The sequence below is a fragment of the Nycticebus coucang genome, chromosome 19 (genome assembly GCF_027406575.1).
Source record: "Nycticebus coucang isolate mNycCou1 chromosome 19, mNycCou1.pri, whole genome shotgun sequence".
In the NCBI taxonomy this organism is placed as follows: Eukaryota; Metazoa; Chordata; class Mammalia; order Primates; family Lorisidae; genus Nycticebus; species Nycticebus coucang.
The window spans coordinates 2,367,597-2,384,726 of record NC_069798.1 but is presented as its reverse complement, the minus strand read 5'-3'; the positions used below and the strand labels follow the sequence as shown (position 1 = coordinate 2,384,726).

Here is a 17,130-nt window from a genome sequence, read left to right as displayed (position 1 = left end):
AGACCGAGGATGAGGAGGAAAGGTGAAAGATCTCCATGCTGGGGAGGGGTAGAGGGTGAGAGACAAGGGTGAAGGGAGGAAGGGGATAGGGAGGCTGAGGAGGAAGATGAGGGGGAAGGATGGAGGCTGGAGGACAGGGAGTGAGGAGGGGTGGGATGAGCATTAGGGTGGAAGATGAGAAGGAGGAGGGGTGAGGAGTGAAGGCCAGGTCTCTCCTTGAAGAGCTGCGAACTGGTATTGGTACAAGTCAGTTTCTGTATGAAGAGAAGGAATACTGAGGCCATGATAGGGTGGTTCATGCTGACAAAGCAGACGTGGGGCTATAATTTAGGCCCAGCTTCCAGCCACTAAGCCACGCTGTCACGCCTTTATTGGTTTCACTGAGTACGAGTCAGCTGATCTGCTCCCCCGATACAGCAGAGAAAGAATTTCCACAGTGGAGCCATCAAAGTAAAATGCACAAAGTGAAGTGGCTTTTAACAAGCGTGAGGCTGTTGTTACCTGCAGTGAATGAAGTCTGGTACGGGGTTATGTTGGCTGAAGGAGGCTGCGTCCAGGTTCATGCAGATCTCCACATTGTCCCCTGCCATTATGCGCACCGCAGCTTTGTTCTCATCCTCAAAAATCTGCCGTTGTAGGGAGGCGCACAGGAGCAGCATGAAGTCATCTGGCAAGACCAAGGTGAGGTCATTAGGCCACCTCCTCCCTCTGGTTTACACAGAGCAGCCCACCCCCCCACAGTAAAAGCTGTGCTCACCCCTCAGAGAGTTACGACCCTACAGTTCATAGTAACGGCTTTCCCAGGTGCCAATGTTGAGGCCAAGTCACCTTCACTACCTAGAGGGCCAGAGAATGACCCAGGCATTCCAGGGGCTCACAATGGGGGAGTGTCTGTATTTCATTTGCACATTGGCAAGTTAAGGCATTAGGTGATAATTACCAGTCTTCATGAGTCTCTCATGGGATAATGTTTATTTGCATTTATTTCCTGCCAGTTTTGAGACTTCTCCTTCTTTCTTTTTCTATTTTCACATGCAGAAGATGCAGCATTTCTGTTTTACTTTATTCCCCCCATCCTCTCTTGCATTAGCAACTCAAGCCTATTCCTGAATTAAGCCACCCTGCAGGTGTGGTGAGAGCAGGTGGCGATGGTGGGCCAGGCTGTGGGAGCAGAAGGCAGTCTGAGAGAGTGGTCCTCCACAGCACAGGCCTCAAGCCAAGCCTGCCTGGCAGCCTGCAGCACCACTTGCTTCCTTGTTTTTAAAATTAAACCTGAATATGTTCAGGCAGCACAGTTACTCTTGGGTTTTCCACAGCACCTAGCACTCTCTATCATCTTGGGAGGCTGCTGTGACCTATGGATCACCAGCTGCCCTGGGCAAGCCAGCTCTAGAGAAGCAAAGATTTGGGCAGCGTCCTCCCAGCTCCCACAGCCCTACCTTTAGGTTTACTCTGTCTACAGTGGAGGCCAGAAACCACTGCGTTGCAACACAGGAGGCCTCCCCCTGTGGATTGCCTTTGAAAGGTGTGTTGGGGGAGGGTGCTGGAATGTGGAATCATGCAAGTGAATACGGTATCCAGTGTTGACTTATTAATTTTCCAAATGTAACAGGGCAAGTACAAGCCATTAACAACTGATGATATTAATGCATAAAGACAACCCTTTACAGGACTGTAAGTCTGGGGGAAGGCACAAAGGCACTAATGCACAGCACGTGAGGACTAATTAGCTCTAGCCCCGATTTCCAGGGCTCTGTGGCCCTGTGGCTGAAACACTTACAGACGAGAAACACGGGGTTGGGCCGCACAATGAAATCTGGGAAGTACAACCACTTTATGATGTTGTCGTTGAAGCTGGCACCCCTGAATCTCCACGGGTAGTCTGCAGAGAGGGAAGTGGTAAACAGAACAGCTCAATCAATACTCTCATCGCTCTTCTCTGGGCTGTCCACATAGTAATGGCTGCTTCTAAAAGCAGGCAGCTCCAGGGAAGGACACGCTCACCTCGACAAGGAGCAGGGGGAATGCCGATACAGATGAAATACTGGAAAGTGATGATGCATGCCAGGAAGCAGCAGTACTTGGGCCAGACCTCTGCAATGGCTTTTCTTCTGCGTCGATATAGAACACCGATTAGCCAGCAGGCATGAATCATGGCATAGAAATCCATTCGCTGGCCGATCACATTCACTGACAGTAGGAAACAGGTCTGCGTAAGGAGAAGAGGCAGAAAATCGGGATTACAGGGAAGGGGACTGGTGCCAGGGGGCAGGCCTGTCCAGGCAGTGGAGACCTGTGTTCTCAGGGCAGGTCTATCTGCACAGGGCACCCAAGGTTTGCTCTTTTGAGTGTCTTTTAGTGTGAAGACAGAAATACTGTTCAGATTACTTCCAAGGCAAAAACTGACTATGTCACCATTATCATAACTATTTCACACAATGAAAAGAACATGTAGGCTCTCTTCATGCAACATCACAGTTCCCAATTCATTCTACTGAGAATCAATCACTACCACAACAATTTCAGGTTAAAACCGTCCATTCTGACTGCAGGTCATACTTTCAGGATGCACAGAAAGAAAGAAGATTAATACTATTTTATTCTTAATGAGTTAGCATGACAACTGATGTCCATGTGTTTAGATGGCTTTTGAGGTCCAGAGAGGCCAATGCACTGCTGTGGGGTGGGAGGTGAGTAGGGGGAGGATTGGCACTTGGGAAACTTTCAGACAAGCCCACTTGGCTCATCAGTACAAAGACTTTTTGCTGATCTACAAGAGATAGTAATCATGTCCTGGGGATGTAATAAGGAAGCTCCAGTGGCCAGATGGCTAAGGTAGTTATTGAATTTTCATAGAAAAAAAAACAAAGAAATAAAACACATCAGCGTGGAAACTTACCTCTAGACCAAATTTATAGAAGAAGTAATTTATGAAGTATTTGGCACAATTAATAATTCCATCATCTAGATGTAGTCTTGTAATGTCATGAAAGATAGTTTTAGATACAGGGGCCGTAAGGTTATTTCGACCTCGATAGTATTCTTGATGGCGGTAAATTGTGACTTCAAAGGCCAGAATAGCCAGCATCAGGAGATTATTCTACAAAACAAGAGAACACAGTTGTGTACACCTAATGTTTTATGATTTGGTAGTTCCAAGCTATCTCCATAATAAATCATTGTATTTAATTCTTGATGTCTAAAAGGATAATGCTATATAAAATCCTGCCTCTGTTAAATATAATTTTGAGCTCAATGCTCATTTTCCTTACTTATTGTGGAGATACCTCTACTATGTAAGTCAGCTGATTTCCATGGTGACAGGAGCTAAAATCTCTAGACACCAGACTGCCAATTCTCATTCCTATTACTCAAAAAGTACATGCCACACACCACAGAAGAAGCAGTTTGCAGTTATTTGAGGAGAAGGGACAAACTTGTTTGCAAGTGGGAAACATGACATAAATATTCTGGGAAACACATCAAACTGGAAAACGGGAAACTAGTAAGGAGGAAATTTTTGAATACTCCTGAAATCTGGCTAGAGAGAGCAGAAAATTGAGAAGCATGCTGATGATAGTAAAATAGTTATAATAGTGATAACGAAAATAGTTGACATTTATGGAACCACAGGCATCAGACACGATTCTAATCAACCTTTCTAAATGATTATTTTGTTTTATTGTTATAATAGCTATTTATGGCAGACACTATTAAAAAAGATTCTATGAGGAAAAATCAGGCTAAGGAAAAATCAGAAACTATACAAAAAAAAAATGGGATTTTTACTACATTTCAAAATCCCAGGTGCTGAGTATACAGGTTTTATTATTGCTAAATGCAATATCGACAGCATAATACAATTAGGGTTGCTCAGATTATCCATCAAAGTAAATGTGACAAATATGAAATATATTGTTTTCATTATGACTATATGACTATTTGCAATCAAAGTTCCTTTTGCAAAGATAAGGTTTATTACTTCTAAGTGTAATATATGTTCTTCATTAAAAATTATTGAGAAACAATTTAGATAGCAAAAATTTCTTGTAATCCACTTCTCAGAAATCATCACTACTGACCATTTGGTTTTCTTCCCCAGTATTTTTCTTTGTGTCTAGAAGAGGTAATACGCACTATGTTTTGAGATACGCTTTTTGTTGTTGTTGTTTTAACTGAACAGTATGTTTCAGACATATTTCAATTCTAATGTGCCCATTGACGTCAATCTTGTAATGGTTATAAAATGTTTCAGTGACGGTTTTTGTCGTATTTTATTCAACCAATCTCAGTCAGCTTGGACATTTCCTGTTAGCCTGATGGACTACTGACTTCGACATTTAGAATTTGTTGCTAAGTGATTCCAAAGGCTCGTGAGAAGATGGGATTACCATCAGAGGTGCCGTTAAGAGCCTCAAGGAAAAGGATTCTAAACTTTGACAATGTGGAGGTTCAAAGAAACACAGCAAAGCCATTACCCTCAGGTAGACGAGCAAAGGAGAAGACTTCCTTAGGCCAACCCACTCTGTTGGGTCAATAGGAGCACTGTAGAGTAAAGACTTGTTCAGGTCCTGCAGGGGTATGTTTGTTTGATTTTCATTTGGCTGAAAAGAAGAGAAAATGGAGTAACAAATGGTTCCACAGATTAAAAAAGTTCAGATCATTCTCCTTCAGCTTTGAGGAAAGGGACACTGGTGGGATAGGGGAAGGAAAGGCCCATTGCAAGGAAGAAATCCCAGTATAAGAGGAAATACAGGTCCAGCACACAGAACTGGAATAAAATCCAACCAGGATGAAGTGACTTACAAACTAGAAAGAATGTACCTGGGGATGCAGATTCCACAGATATCTGCCTCACTTCCCTAAAGGGCAATCAGGAATATTCCCCCATCATTGAGGCTCACCAAGGAACAGTTAACAGAAAAGTTCTCAGGCTTAATGGTTTGGAGCTGGTACAACATCTTGCAGACGATGATCACGCATGTCCAAACAGTGCAGACACTTGAAGCCAGACGACGTAGCTTTGCGTACGGCAGAGCGAAAGCCCAAGAAATCAAAAATACATAGTTGAACAGAGATACCTGAAAGCACAAAATCAGAAATGGGGACAAAAATATGTAACATGGCATAACTCCCACAGAACAGAACAACTTGATTTATGCAATTCAGCAAAGGCTGGTTAAAATCCTAGCAGGTGCAAGGCACTGCCCTAGGTGCTGGAGGTACTAAGGCAAGTGATGTATGGTTTCACTCCTTGAGGACATTATGTATTGTATGACAGACAGACATATGCCTAGTAACATCAATAGGACGCAGCAATGGTTGAGCTACAGACGTGGGCAGGCCCCTGTGAGAGCACTCAGAAGGGTCCTTAGTCTATTGCAGAAGTTCAGGAAGCATTTTCTGGAAGAAAGGTGGAAGTGTATGTCAGGGAAAGGATACTTGAGCAAAGGCAGGAAAGTAGGAGCAAGAATGGTGGGGAAGGGTGACTGCAAACAATGGAGAATTTAGAGTGGCAAGTGTGAAGTGTGGCAGGAAGCACAGATTTTCACACCATGCTACAGCACAGGAGCCCATTCTTCAGAAGACAAAGCACCAGGGAAGAGCATTACACTGGGGAACTGGAAAGTGAGTTTGCCTCTAATTGAGAGAAACGTGTCCATGGAATGAAAGGTTGTGCTGTGGAGATTAGATGTGATGTCAGGAGACCAGCTCATGAGCTGCTGCAGTGGCCTCAAAGATGAGGCAGGCATTTGTGATGGGAAGTGAAATGAGCTGGACTGATAGACTGGCTTGGTTGTAGTGGGGAGGGAAGTAAGAGACAAGTTGCAGAGAGTGACTCTGGTGTTTCTATTTGGGGGGGCTGAGTGGCTGACAGTGCCATTACTGACAGGCCACACTGAGAGGGTAGCTGGTTCAAAGAGAGAAGGCAATAACTTCAGCTTGAACATACTGCCTTTGGGCCGTGTGTGAGTTTACTGTTCATGCAAGATGTCTCCCCATTTCCAGTGATTCTCTGTAGCTAGCAGTTCATTGAGCAATCTGAAAGCAATTCCATCTTATTTAAACATTGAAATACTCATTTATTCTGAATGTTGTTAAAATAATATCCTAGGACGTTAATATTATCAAGTGGAAATAATTGAATGTATTCAATTGAGAAAACAGAACATGTATCACATGATAATCACTGTGGTTGACTTATAAAACTATAAAACAAGAATATGTGGAGATTTCATGACAGTATTTAATTCTGCTGTTTCTTGCCTGCTACTCTTCTAGTCAACTGCTACTGTCCGAGGTAAGGGACCTCTTTCAGAATATAAGTGCTGAAATATTAGGGTAGGAAGAGTTGCCTTGCAGTATTGAGTATGAAAGAAATACTGTGTGTGGGAGTGCTCTGTAAAGTATAAAGCAGTCACAATAATAATAAGCAGTCACAATGAGCATAATACATTTACATTAAATACATTTTGATTAGCTCCTTGACTCCTATTTTTTAGTCATCAGCAAGGGTCACAACAATCTGGATGTTAAAAAGGCAGTCTTCTTTAAGATACTATGGGGAATTGTGGGAAGATGGCTGACCAGAAGCAGCTTTCACCAGAGGCTCATGCCCACAGGGAGAGCTATTGTACTGAAGTGGATGGAAGCTGAATGTGAGGAGCTCCGCACTGAGAGGACTGTGTGTGGTACACATCACCCAGACTGAATCATGCAGCAGAAATAAGAAAATGGAAGAAAAACAAAAGGTATGAGCTCAGCTCCCAGAGGGAGACCCCAAGCCCCAAAGGGAACTCCATGGTGGGTGACCAGCCCACCAGCGAAGAGAGTTCAAAAATCTGCTCACCTTAAGCCACAGGAGAGCAGTCACTAAGTCCCAGTCCTCCTTCATTACTGTGGTCCCACCACTGAGCCTAGGCCCCAATCTGTCTGGCACAAAAAAAACTAATACTTCTCCTGCAATCCTGAGCACCCAGATCGCCCTTCCCCCACCCTAGTTGGCAGAAGGACTGCACATCGTAGAGTCCCGAGTGTTTGGCAAGCTCTGGAAATTTGGTAAATCTGTTGGCCACCAAGCTGCAGTGTGTGAACTGTAGCACAGCAGTCTGAACTTTGGCAGGGAGGGGTGAACTTCCCACCTCCAACTCCTCAGGAATTCTCAGGCAGATTGGTTTTCTGCTCCCCAGGACAACTTCCGAGCTCCATTGAGTGGGCAGAGCCAGTACTTAAACGACTTTGACTTTTGACTGAACTTTGGACCGGCCCCTCCACCACGCAAGGCTCTCTGAACTTGACCGGATAGGCAGACCAGTATCTGAGTGACTTTGGACTGAACTTTGGATCGCTGGACTCTGCTAGGTGAGGCTCTCTGAGCTTGACTGGGTGGGTAGGACTAGAGTTTAAGTGACTTTACACTAAACTTTGAAACTCTGGCCTCCACCAGGCAGGGCTTTCTGAGCTCAATTGGGTGGGAGAGGCTGAAGTTTAAGCGACTTTGGACTGAACTTTGTATTAGTACTCTCCACCAGGTGGAGGCTCTCTGAGCTCAACTGGGTGGGGGTGGGGTGGTGGTACCTGAGTGACTCCTATTTGAACTTCAAACCTATGCCCCACACTGGGCGGAGCCCCCTGAGCTTGACTGGGCAGGCAAAGTCTGGTGCCTTAGTGACTTTGTCTGAGCCCAAAGGCCTATACTGTCCACATAGCTGGGGCCCTCAGCACTCCATTGGCTGGATGGTGCCCAGTGCATAAGCATCTCTCCTGAACTCTGGGCCAGTGTTATCACCTGCATAGCCTCGTGAGCTTAATTTGGTGAGCAGAGCCAGCGTTGGCAGAGGAATTTGATTGGAATTCTGGGGCAGAATTGTCTACTGATTTTTGTTCCCCTGGAGACATTGGGGCTGTGGATTCACCACCTGTCTGCCTTTATTAGTGTGGGCATGGGCACTGCAACAGTGAGGAGTGGACTCATCGGGGACAACCTATCAATTCAACTAAAAAAGTATAATTGACATATTAAAGAACAGAAAAAGAGGAAGAAGCTGAAAATACTCATGAGGAGGAATCAGCTGAAGAACTCTGGCAACATGAAAAATCAGAGCAAATTAATGCCTCTTGGCATTAATGTCAAGGAACATACAACAGAGAATCCCATCCGCAGAGAAATTGCTGAAATGTCAGAAATAGAATTTAGAATATGGATGGCAAAAAAGATAATTGGAATGGAGGAGAAGATGGAAACAGAGAACCAAAAAATAGTTCAGAAGCGGTCTCAAAAAATGAATGAATTCAAAGGCAAAGTCCCCAAGAATAATTACATAATGAGGAAAGATATAGAAGAGCTTAAGGAATTGAAAAAGATATTTGGGGAGCTTCAAATACAACAGAGTTCCTCAGAAATAGAGTTGAGCAGTGCGAAGAAAGAATTTCAGATAAAGAAGACAAGATTTTTGATCTATCCCAAGCATTCAAAGAGGTAAGAAAATGGAGGAAAAGAACAGAATATTCCCTGAGAGAGTTATGAAATCACTCCAAGAAATCAAACATCTGGATTATAGGGATTCCTGAAAGAGAAGAGGATGGTGTCAAAGGCATAAATTTTCTGCTAAAACCCCAGCATGACTCAATCCAAACAAAGCATCTCTTAGACACATTGTAATTAATTTTGCCAGTGTTAATATGAAGGAGAAACTTCTTCAGGCAGCCAGGCATAAGAAAAGTATTATTTACAAAGGGAAAACTATAAGGATGATGCCAATCTTTCAGCCGAAACTTTCCAAGGCTGAAAAAGATAGTCATTGACCTTCAAACTTCTTAAACAAAACAATTTCCATCCCAGGATCCTATACCCTGCTAAACTGAGTTTCATTTGTAATGGAGAAATCAAATACTTCACTGACATCCACATGCTGAGGAAATTTGCCATGACTAGACCAGATCCACAGGCAATACTGACCCATTCTTCATAACAATCAACAGGAGGGTACACCACCAAAGTAACCTACCCAGAAATTAAAGAACAAAGCCTAGCTTCCACAATGGTGAGAAGCATAAAATTAAGCTCTGGACTTCTAAAAAACAAGATGCCCCAAACTCTGCCACAGCTATCAATTCTCTCAATTAATATGAATGGTTTGAAGTCTCCTTTAAAGAGGCCTAGGCTGGCTGACTGGATACAAAAACTCAGGCCAGATATCTTTTGCCTATAATAAACTCACCTTACTCAAAGGATAAAACAAGACTCAGGGTAAAGGGATGTGCAATGGTAGACTAGGCAAATGGAAAGCAGAAAAAAGCTGGGGTTGCAATTTTGTATGCAGATACAATGGGATTAAAACCAACAAAAATAATGAAGGACAAAGATGGACGTACTGGAAATACACAATATGAAGATATTTCAATACTTAACATCTATGCACTCTATCTGAATGCTCCTCGTATATAAAACAAACCCTAACTGACCTGAACAATATGGTATCTTCCCACACTATTATAGTGGGAGATTTTTAACACCCCAGTGGCAGTACTGGACAAATCCTCCAAGAAGAAACTAAACAAATAAAACACGGACTTAAACAAGACCCTAGAACAAAAGGACTTAATAGATATTTATAGAACAATTTATCCTAACAAAAATGAATACACATTCTTCTCATCAGCCCACAGCTCACCTTCCAAAATTGATCATATTTCATCTCACAACCTCAACAAATTCAAAAGAATAGAAATTATCCCCCTGAATCTTCTCAGACCATCATGGAATAAAGTTGAACTCAACAGCAATAGATATCTTCATACTCAATTAAAATTGTGAAAACTAAATGATCTTATGCTGAATGATAGCTGGGTCATAGACAAGGTCAAGAAGGAGATTATTAGATTTCTAGAACAAAATGATAACGAAGCCACAAACTATCAAAACCTGTGGGATACTGCAAAGGCAGTCCTTAGAGGAAAATTTATAGCATTAGATGCCTTCATCAAGAAAACAGAAAGGGAGCAAGTCAGCAACCTAATGGGCCATCTCAAGCAACTGGAAAAGTAAGAACAATCTAATCCCAAACCCAGCAGAAGAAAAGAAATAACCAAAATTAGAGCAGAACTAAATGAAATTAAAATGAAAGAATTATTCAGAAGATCAGTGAAACAAAGAGTTGATTCTTTGAAAAGATTAATAAAATTGATAAATCCTTGGCTAGACTAAACAGAAACAGAAAAATAAGTTCTCTAATAAGTACAATCAGAAATGATACAGGGAAAATAACAGTAGATGCCACAGAAATACAAAAGATCCTCAATAGTTACTACACAAAACTCTATTCCCAGAAATATGAAAATGTACTGGAAATGGACCAATATTTGGAAGCACAATACCTTCCAAAACTCAGCCAGAAAGATTTAGAAATCTTGGCTAGACCAATATCAAGTACTGAAACAGCATCAATTATAAAAAATCTCCCAAATAAGAAAAGCCCTGAACCAGATGTTTTCACACCAGAATTCTATCAGACCTTCAAAGAGGAACTAATTTGTATATGGCATACACTTTTCCAAAATATAGAGAAAGAAGGAATCCTCCCCAACACATTCAATGAAGCAAATATCATCTTGATTCCCAAACCAGGAAAGGACCCAACAAAAAAAAGATAACTATAGAACAATATCATTAATGAATATCGATGCAAAAATATTCAACAAGATATTAGCAAACAGAATACAACAACACATTAAAACAACATTACAACAAATAAAACACTATGACTTTTTTAAATAAAAAAGTGGGTTTTATCCCAGAGACACAAGGTTGGTTCAACATGAGCAAATCTATAAATATAATATACCACATAAATAAAATAAAATAAAAGACAAGATGATTCTTTTAATTGATGCAGAAAAGGCTTTTGACAATATCCAGCATCCTTTCATGATAAAAACACTCAAGAAAATAGGCTTACAGGGAACATTCCTTAAGCTGACAGAGGCTATCTACAGCAAACTCACAGCCAATATCACATTGAATTGAGTAAAACTCAAAGCGTTTCCACTCAAATCTGGAACCAGACAAGGATGCCCACTGTCTCCACTGCTATTTAAAATAACATTGGAAGTCCCAGCCATTGCAGTCAGGCAAAAGGAGGAGATCAAAGGAATCTAAATGGGGACAGAGGAGATCAAACTCCTCTTTTTTTTGTTATTTTAATTTTTTTATTATTAAATCATAGCTGTGTACATTAATGCAATCATGGGGCACCATACACTGGTTTTATAGACCATTTGACATATTTTCATCACACTGGTTAACATAGCCTTCCTGGCATTTTCTTAGTTATTGTGTTAAGACATTTATATTCTGCGTTTAGCAAGTTTCACATGTACCCTTGCAAACTCTCCCTCTTCACAGATGATATGATCTTATACCTGGAAAACCCTAGGGACTCAACTACGAAGCTCTTAGGAGTGATCAAGGAATATAGCAGCATCTCAGGATACAGAATCAATACCCACAAATCAATAGCCTTCATACATGCCAACAATCATCAAGCCAAGAATAAAATCAAACACTCTATTCTTTTTACAATAGCACCAAAGTAGGTGAAATACCTGGGAATATATCTAACAAAAGACGTAAAAGATCTCTATAGAGAGAATTAGGAAACTTTGAGAAAGGAAATAGCAGAAGATGTCAACAAATGGAAGAATATACCATGCTCATGGCTGGGAAGAATCAACATCATTAAAATGTCCATATTAACCAAAGCAATCTACAGATTTAATGCAATCCCTATCAAAGCACCAATGTCATACTTTAAAGAACTTGAAAAAATAGCATTCAATTCATATGGAACAAGAAAACAAAATAGCAAATACAGTTCTTAGAAATAAAAACATATCTGGAGGCATCACGTTGCCAGATTTCAGGTTATATTACAAGGCTATAATGATCAAACAGCATAGTACTGGCACAAAAATAGAGACATAGATTTATGGAATGGGATGGAGAATCTAGATATATGTCATTTAATCATTGATAAGCCACATGTCATCATTTAATCTTTGATAAGCCTAACAAAACCATGCAATGGGGAGAAGAATCCTTATTTAACAAATGGTGCTGGGAGAGCTGGCTATCCACATGCAGAAGACTGAACCTGGACCTGCACTTCTCATCATTTGACAAATATTGATTCTTGTTGGATAAAAGATTTAAATTTAAGATACAAAACAATAAAAATTCTAGAAGAGTGTGGGGAAAACACTTGAAGATATTGGCCTGGCAAAAAACTTATGAGGAAGACCCCCTAGCAATTGCAGCACACAGGCCCCCCTTTGAACCACAGGCGCCACCCCACTGGGCAAGAGATTTGAACTGGAACTTCTCCGAGGATGACAGATGAATGGCCAATAACACATGAAAAATTGCTCATTGTCTTTAATCAGCATGGAAATGCAAATCAAAACCACTCTAAGATATCGCCTAACCCCAGCAAGATTAGCTCACATAACAAAGGCCCAAAACACCAGATGCTGGCATGGATGTGAAGAGAGGGGAACACTTTCACACTGCTGGTGGGATTGCAAACTAATACAGCCTTTTTGGAAAGAAGTATGAAGAATCTTCAAAGGTCTAAAAGTAGACCTTCCATTTGACCCTGCAATCCCATTACTAGTTATCTACCCAGAAGAAAAAAATCATTTTACCACAAAGACATTTGCACTAGAATGCTTATTGAGGCTCAATTCAGAATTGCCAAATCACAAAAGCAACCTAAGTGCCTGTCAACCCATGAATGGGTCAACAAACTGTGGTATATGTATATCAGGGAATATTATTCAGCCAATTAAAAAAGATGGAGACTTTACATCTTTTACAATTACCTGGATGGAGCTGAAATACATCCTTCTTAGTAAAGTATTGCAAGAATGGAAAAATAAATACCCAGTGTACTCCATACTAATATGAAATCAATATATAAACAATTACATGCTCATAAGAACAATAAAACGCTAATATAGTCCAGTTTGGGGGTAGAAAGACGTGGGGAGGGGAAGAGAGGACGTTTGGCACAAGGAAGGAGCACAGGAGGCAGGATCTCACCTAATGTGCACGTTGTGAGGGTGTATAACATGCCCCCTGGGTGACGGGCACTTACACAAAGGGAATTTTACCCTGGAAGTGAGAACAAGGTAACCCCAAAATTGCACCCTCACATTAATTTGAAGGAACGTATTAGTTTGCATTCCCACCAGCAGCGTAGAAGTGTTCCCTTCTCCCCAAAACCATGCCAGCATCTGGTGCTCCCTGAAGAGAGCCTCAGTGAGGTGGGGGTTTTATTTTATCATTACGAATAGGGAAACTAGGGCTCAGAGAAGTACACTACTTTGTGTTTAGGGATGGAAGGAGGTTAAAGGGAGGTGGTAGAGAATTACGGCCTTCTAGACAAGAAAGTTAGAAAGGGCCCTGGAGCAAAACAAGAAATTTGGGGTCAGGGTGACCTAGTTAACCATATATGTGCTGTTCCTGCAAAGCCTTAACTTTGTCTATGATCCGTGACCTCTAGACTGTGAATGATCCCTGCATAAAAGATAAGGATCCCTGTCACAGAACAAAGCACAGGATGGTTGCCACAAACATCATGAGACTAACAGATGCCAATACCATCACTAATAAAATAACGTTAAATAATTATTGATACAGAGTAGAGAAAAATTGGATTTATGTGACAACCAGTGAAAGCAAGACAGTGTACCTGAAGGCCTAAGGGGACCACCTGGGATTCTTATGGATGAGCTCGGAGGAAGTGGGGAGAGTACTTACCCTGGTGCACAGCCTTTGTGTGCTAGCTCCTTGCACTCGCCAGTGGGACCCTTTCCTACTCTCTTAGAAAAGCCTGCACTCATCTCTGCTTTCCTGATTTAGGTACAATATACTGTTTTTCTTCACTCTAGATAAAAACTTTGCTTTCATTCTGCTATATTGGAGTCCCAGATGCCTCATTTTCCCATTACCCCAGTTTCTTGCTCCCCCTTTTACTCAGCAGAATAGAACCAAACCAGGTCCCCTGAATAGCTCAGAGGTGAACTCACCTCTAACACTTTGTTCACTGCTAACTGCACGTCAGGAGCAAAGCGCAGTCCCAGACCAAGGCTCTAGCACAGTGCTGATCTAGAGACACCATGGCCTCAGCATTTCCTTGGTGATCAGACTCTCATGTAATATTCATTTAAAAAGAAAGAAGAGAAGAAGAAAAATGCCTGGCCTCCAACCAATACCCGATGAGTTATAATTTCTAGGGAAACAGGTGCTGCTCCAGGAATGCAACAAGTGTCCAGGTGATTCTTACTACCAAGGGATTCTGAGAAATAATTTTATGTCATTATGCATTTCTAATAAAGCACTTTTATACAAATTGTCATCTTTTCTGAACATAATCTTGTGAGGCTGAGGGCACTGTGAGAGAAAGTAGAGTCCTACTGGGCTGATCCCTTAAGGGAACCCACAGCTGTGTGAACTGAAATAAAAACAGTTGGCTGAATTAACCTCCTTTTGGCAAGAAGGTTAATTCAGCCAAGAAAGGGAGCTTGCCCTTGCTTCCTCATGCCTGCTCGCTTATTGGAGACATCCTCTATAACTCAGTAACAGGACTAACCAATGTTGGGCAAACCTAAGGTCCCGAGTTTATGTAACAAACCACTTGAGCCTGAATGTGCAGTCAGTTGGAAGTCTCGAACCAACAGACTTCCTTATCTTAAAGCCCTCTTATCCTTTAGACCAGTGGTTCTCAACCTTCCTAATGCCGTGGCCCTTTAATACAGTTCCTGTGGGTTGTGACCCACAGGTTGAGAAGTGTTGCTTTAGATAAAGTTTCATTTCTTTAACCAATTACAAATCGAAGAGTCTTTGAACCCACCTGTAAACCCACCTCCTTTAAGATGTTGCTGTCCCACCCTTTTGGGTCAAAGTGGTGTACGCTTTCCATGTATTGATCAATGACCTTACATATAACTTTTCAATCCCTGAAATGTATAAAACCAAACTTTAACTGAACCACAGCCAGTCCACCTGCTTAAGGCTTCTTGGGCATGGTTCCAGGCCATGGCCCTCAAACTTGGTTCAAAATAAACTTCTTTATTTTATAGTGTTTGGCTTCTTTTCCCTGACAGCTGCAACTGTCACCTCCAGGGTGTGACTCCTTGTAAGAAAGACCCACCTTGGGAAGGGGAGCTCCCTGGGGCACCTTTAACAGGGAAGTCATTGTCATACTTTGGGTTTTATTTACCAGCCATTCTCATAGGACAGTGTGAGCTGAGACAAGCATGTTTTTCAAGCTTTCAAACCAGCATCTAGCACCATATAAAACATTTAGTTTACTAGGTATCAGAATGAGCCTTTAGTGAGAGTGGAAATAATAATGATACTACTACTACTACTACTACTACTAATAATAATAATAATAATAAAGCATCAGCTGACATCTAGGAGAAATCTCAAGTTTGCAAAGTTCTTTTATTCCTTTATTCAGTCAGTAAATGTGGAGCTTTAACAGTTGGCCAGGCTCCCTGGGAGGAGCTGAGGACACTAACAGAAATAAAGGACAACTTCTTTCCTCAGAGAGGTCTCTGGCAACCATTTGAAATTAGAAAAGTAGTTGTGTATTAAAAGGGAACAGAATGCTTCTTTTACACACACACACACACACACACACACACACACCCCTGAGGTCTGACTATTAAGTTTGTGAACTCATCCTGGAAAAAGTGCTACACACCTCATTGCTGAATATCACTACAGTCACCTTTGAAGTGCACCCCTTGGGAAGCTATACACCAATGCCAGCTTCAAAGTATACCCTTCAAAGCAATTTTGGAACTCTTTTTCTGGAATGGCCATCAGAGCTGTTGCTGTAATTACACTTGATGTCCTGAATACCGTCAAAAGTCTTCCTTTCAATATTTCCTTTATCTTTGGGCAAATAAAAAAGTTACAGGAGGCCAGATCAGGTAGTAGGCAGGGTGTTCCAATACAGTTACAGTTATTTGTTTAATGCTAAAAACTCCCTCACAGACAGTGCTGTGTGAGCTGGTGCATTGTTGTAATGCAGGAACCAAGAGTTGCTGGCAAAGAGTTCAGGTCACTTTTGTCTAACTTTTTCAGCAATTCCAAATAGTAAACTTGGTTAATTATCCAGTTGGTACAAATTCATAATGAATAAACTCTCTGATACCGAAAAAGGTTAGCAATATTGTTTGGAGTCTTGGTTTGGACTGATGGAACTTTTTTGGTCATGGAGAATTGGTTGTGTACTTTGACACTTTGTTTTGGGGTCATACTAATACACCCAGGCTTTATCACTAGTGGTGTCACAGCCCAAAATATCATCTTGCCTCTCCAAAAGGTCTTGGCAAATGCCACTGTCTTTTGCTTCTGTTCACTGATGAGCTTCTTCAGGATCATTTTTGTACACACCTTTCTCATGTCAAGATTTTCAGTTAAGATTTTCCTAACAATTTCTCTAACGATGTTTACTTGGTCCGCTATGCTTCTCACAGTCAGCCGTGATTCTGACATACAGTTGGATGAATTTCTGCAATGTTTCTGTCAGTTCTACTCATTATTGGTCGCATTAACCTCTCTTCATCAGCATCACTTTCTCTCTCCCCAGAAAAATATCTAATACATTTTCTTCATGACATTATCCCTATAAACTTGTACTAACATGTTCCCAATTTAACTTCCTCTCTTGGAAAGTTTTGTAAGAAATTTAGTGTTTGTTTGTTATTCTATTCAAGTTCCAACATTCTTGTGATGGCACACAAAAACATTCAACAACAACAATGAAGCCACTCAGCAAGACAGCACTGTATGTTGACAAGAACAAACTGTGATATGCTGATATACCAAGGTCATGACACTTTACTGAGTTGTTTGTTTAGTGCTGCCAACATAAGCATATGGTGGCAAGTTTGTGAACTTAATTGTCAGACCTCGTATACTTAAATCTAGGTTATTTCACTGTAGTCTCACTCTTCAGTAAGTGATATTGATGTTAAATAAAGGTTTTGCCAACAATTGCTTTCCCATTGGCCTCTTATTTCTTAGATATCCATGATGTAACTTTGAAAAGGTTT

At 41.3% G+C, this 17,130-nt stretch overlaps 1 protein-coding gene across 3 annotated transcripts in view; it reads right to left on the bottom strand.

The window, feature by feature from the left end:
- PIEZO2 (piezo type mechanosensitive ion channel component 2) overlaps positions 1-17,130 on the bottom strand; it is a 459,894-nt gene that overhangs the window by 91,955 nt on the left and 350,809 nt on the right. For all 3 annotated transcript variants that reach the window (XM_053571827.1, XM_053571828.1, XM_053571829.1), the window contains 6 exons: positions 4,905-5,081; positions 4,479-4,604; positions 2,900-3,100; positions 2,005-2,209; positions 1,781-1,882; positions 502-667 (listed from right to left, as the gene is read on the bottom strand). In XM_053571827.1, the coding sequence (XP_053427802.1) occupies positions 502-667; positions 1,781-1,882; positions 2,005-2,209; positions 2,900-3,100; positions 4,479-4,604; positions 4,905-5,081 (977 nt within the window). The remainder of the gene's footprint in view (positions 1-501; positions 668-1,780; positions 1,883-2,004; positions 2,210-2,899; positions 3,101-4,478; positions 4,605-4,904; positions 5,082-17,130) is intronic.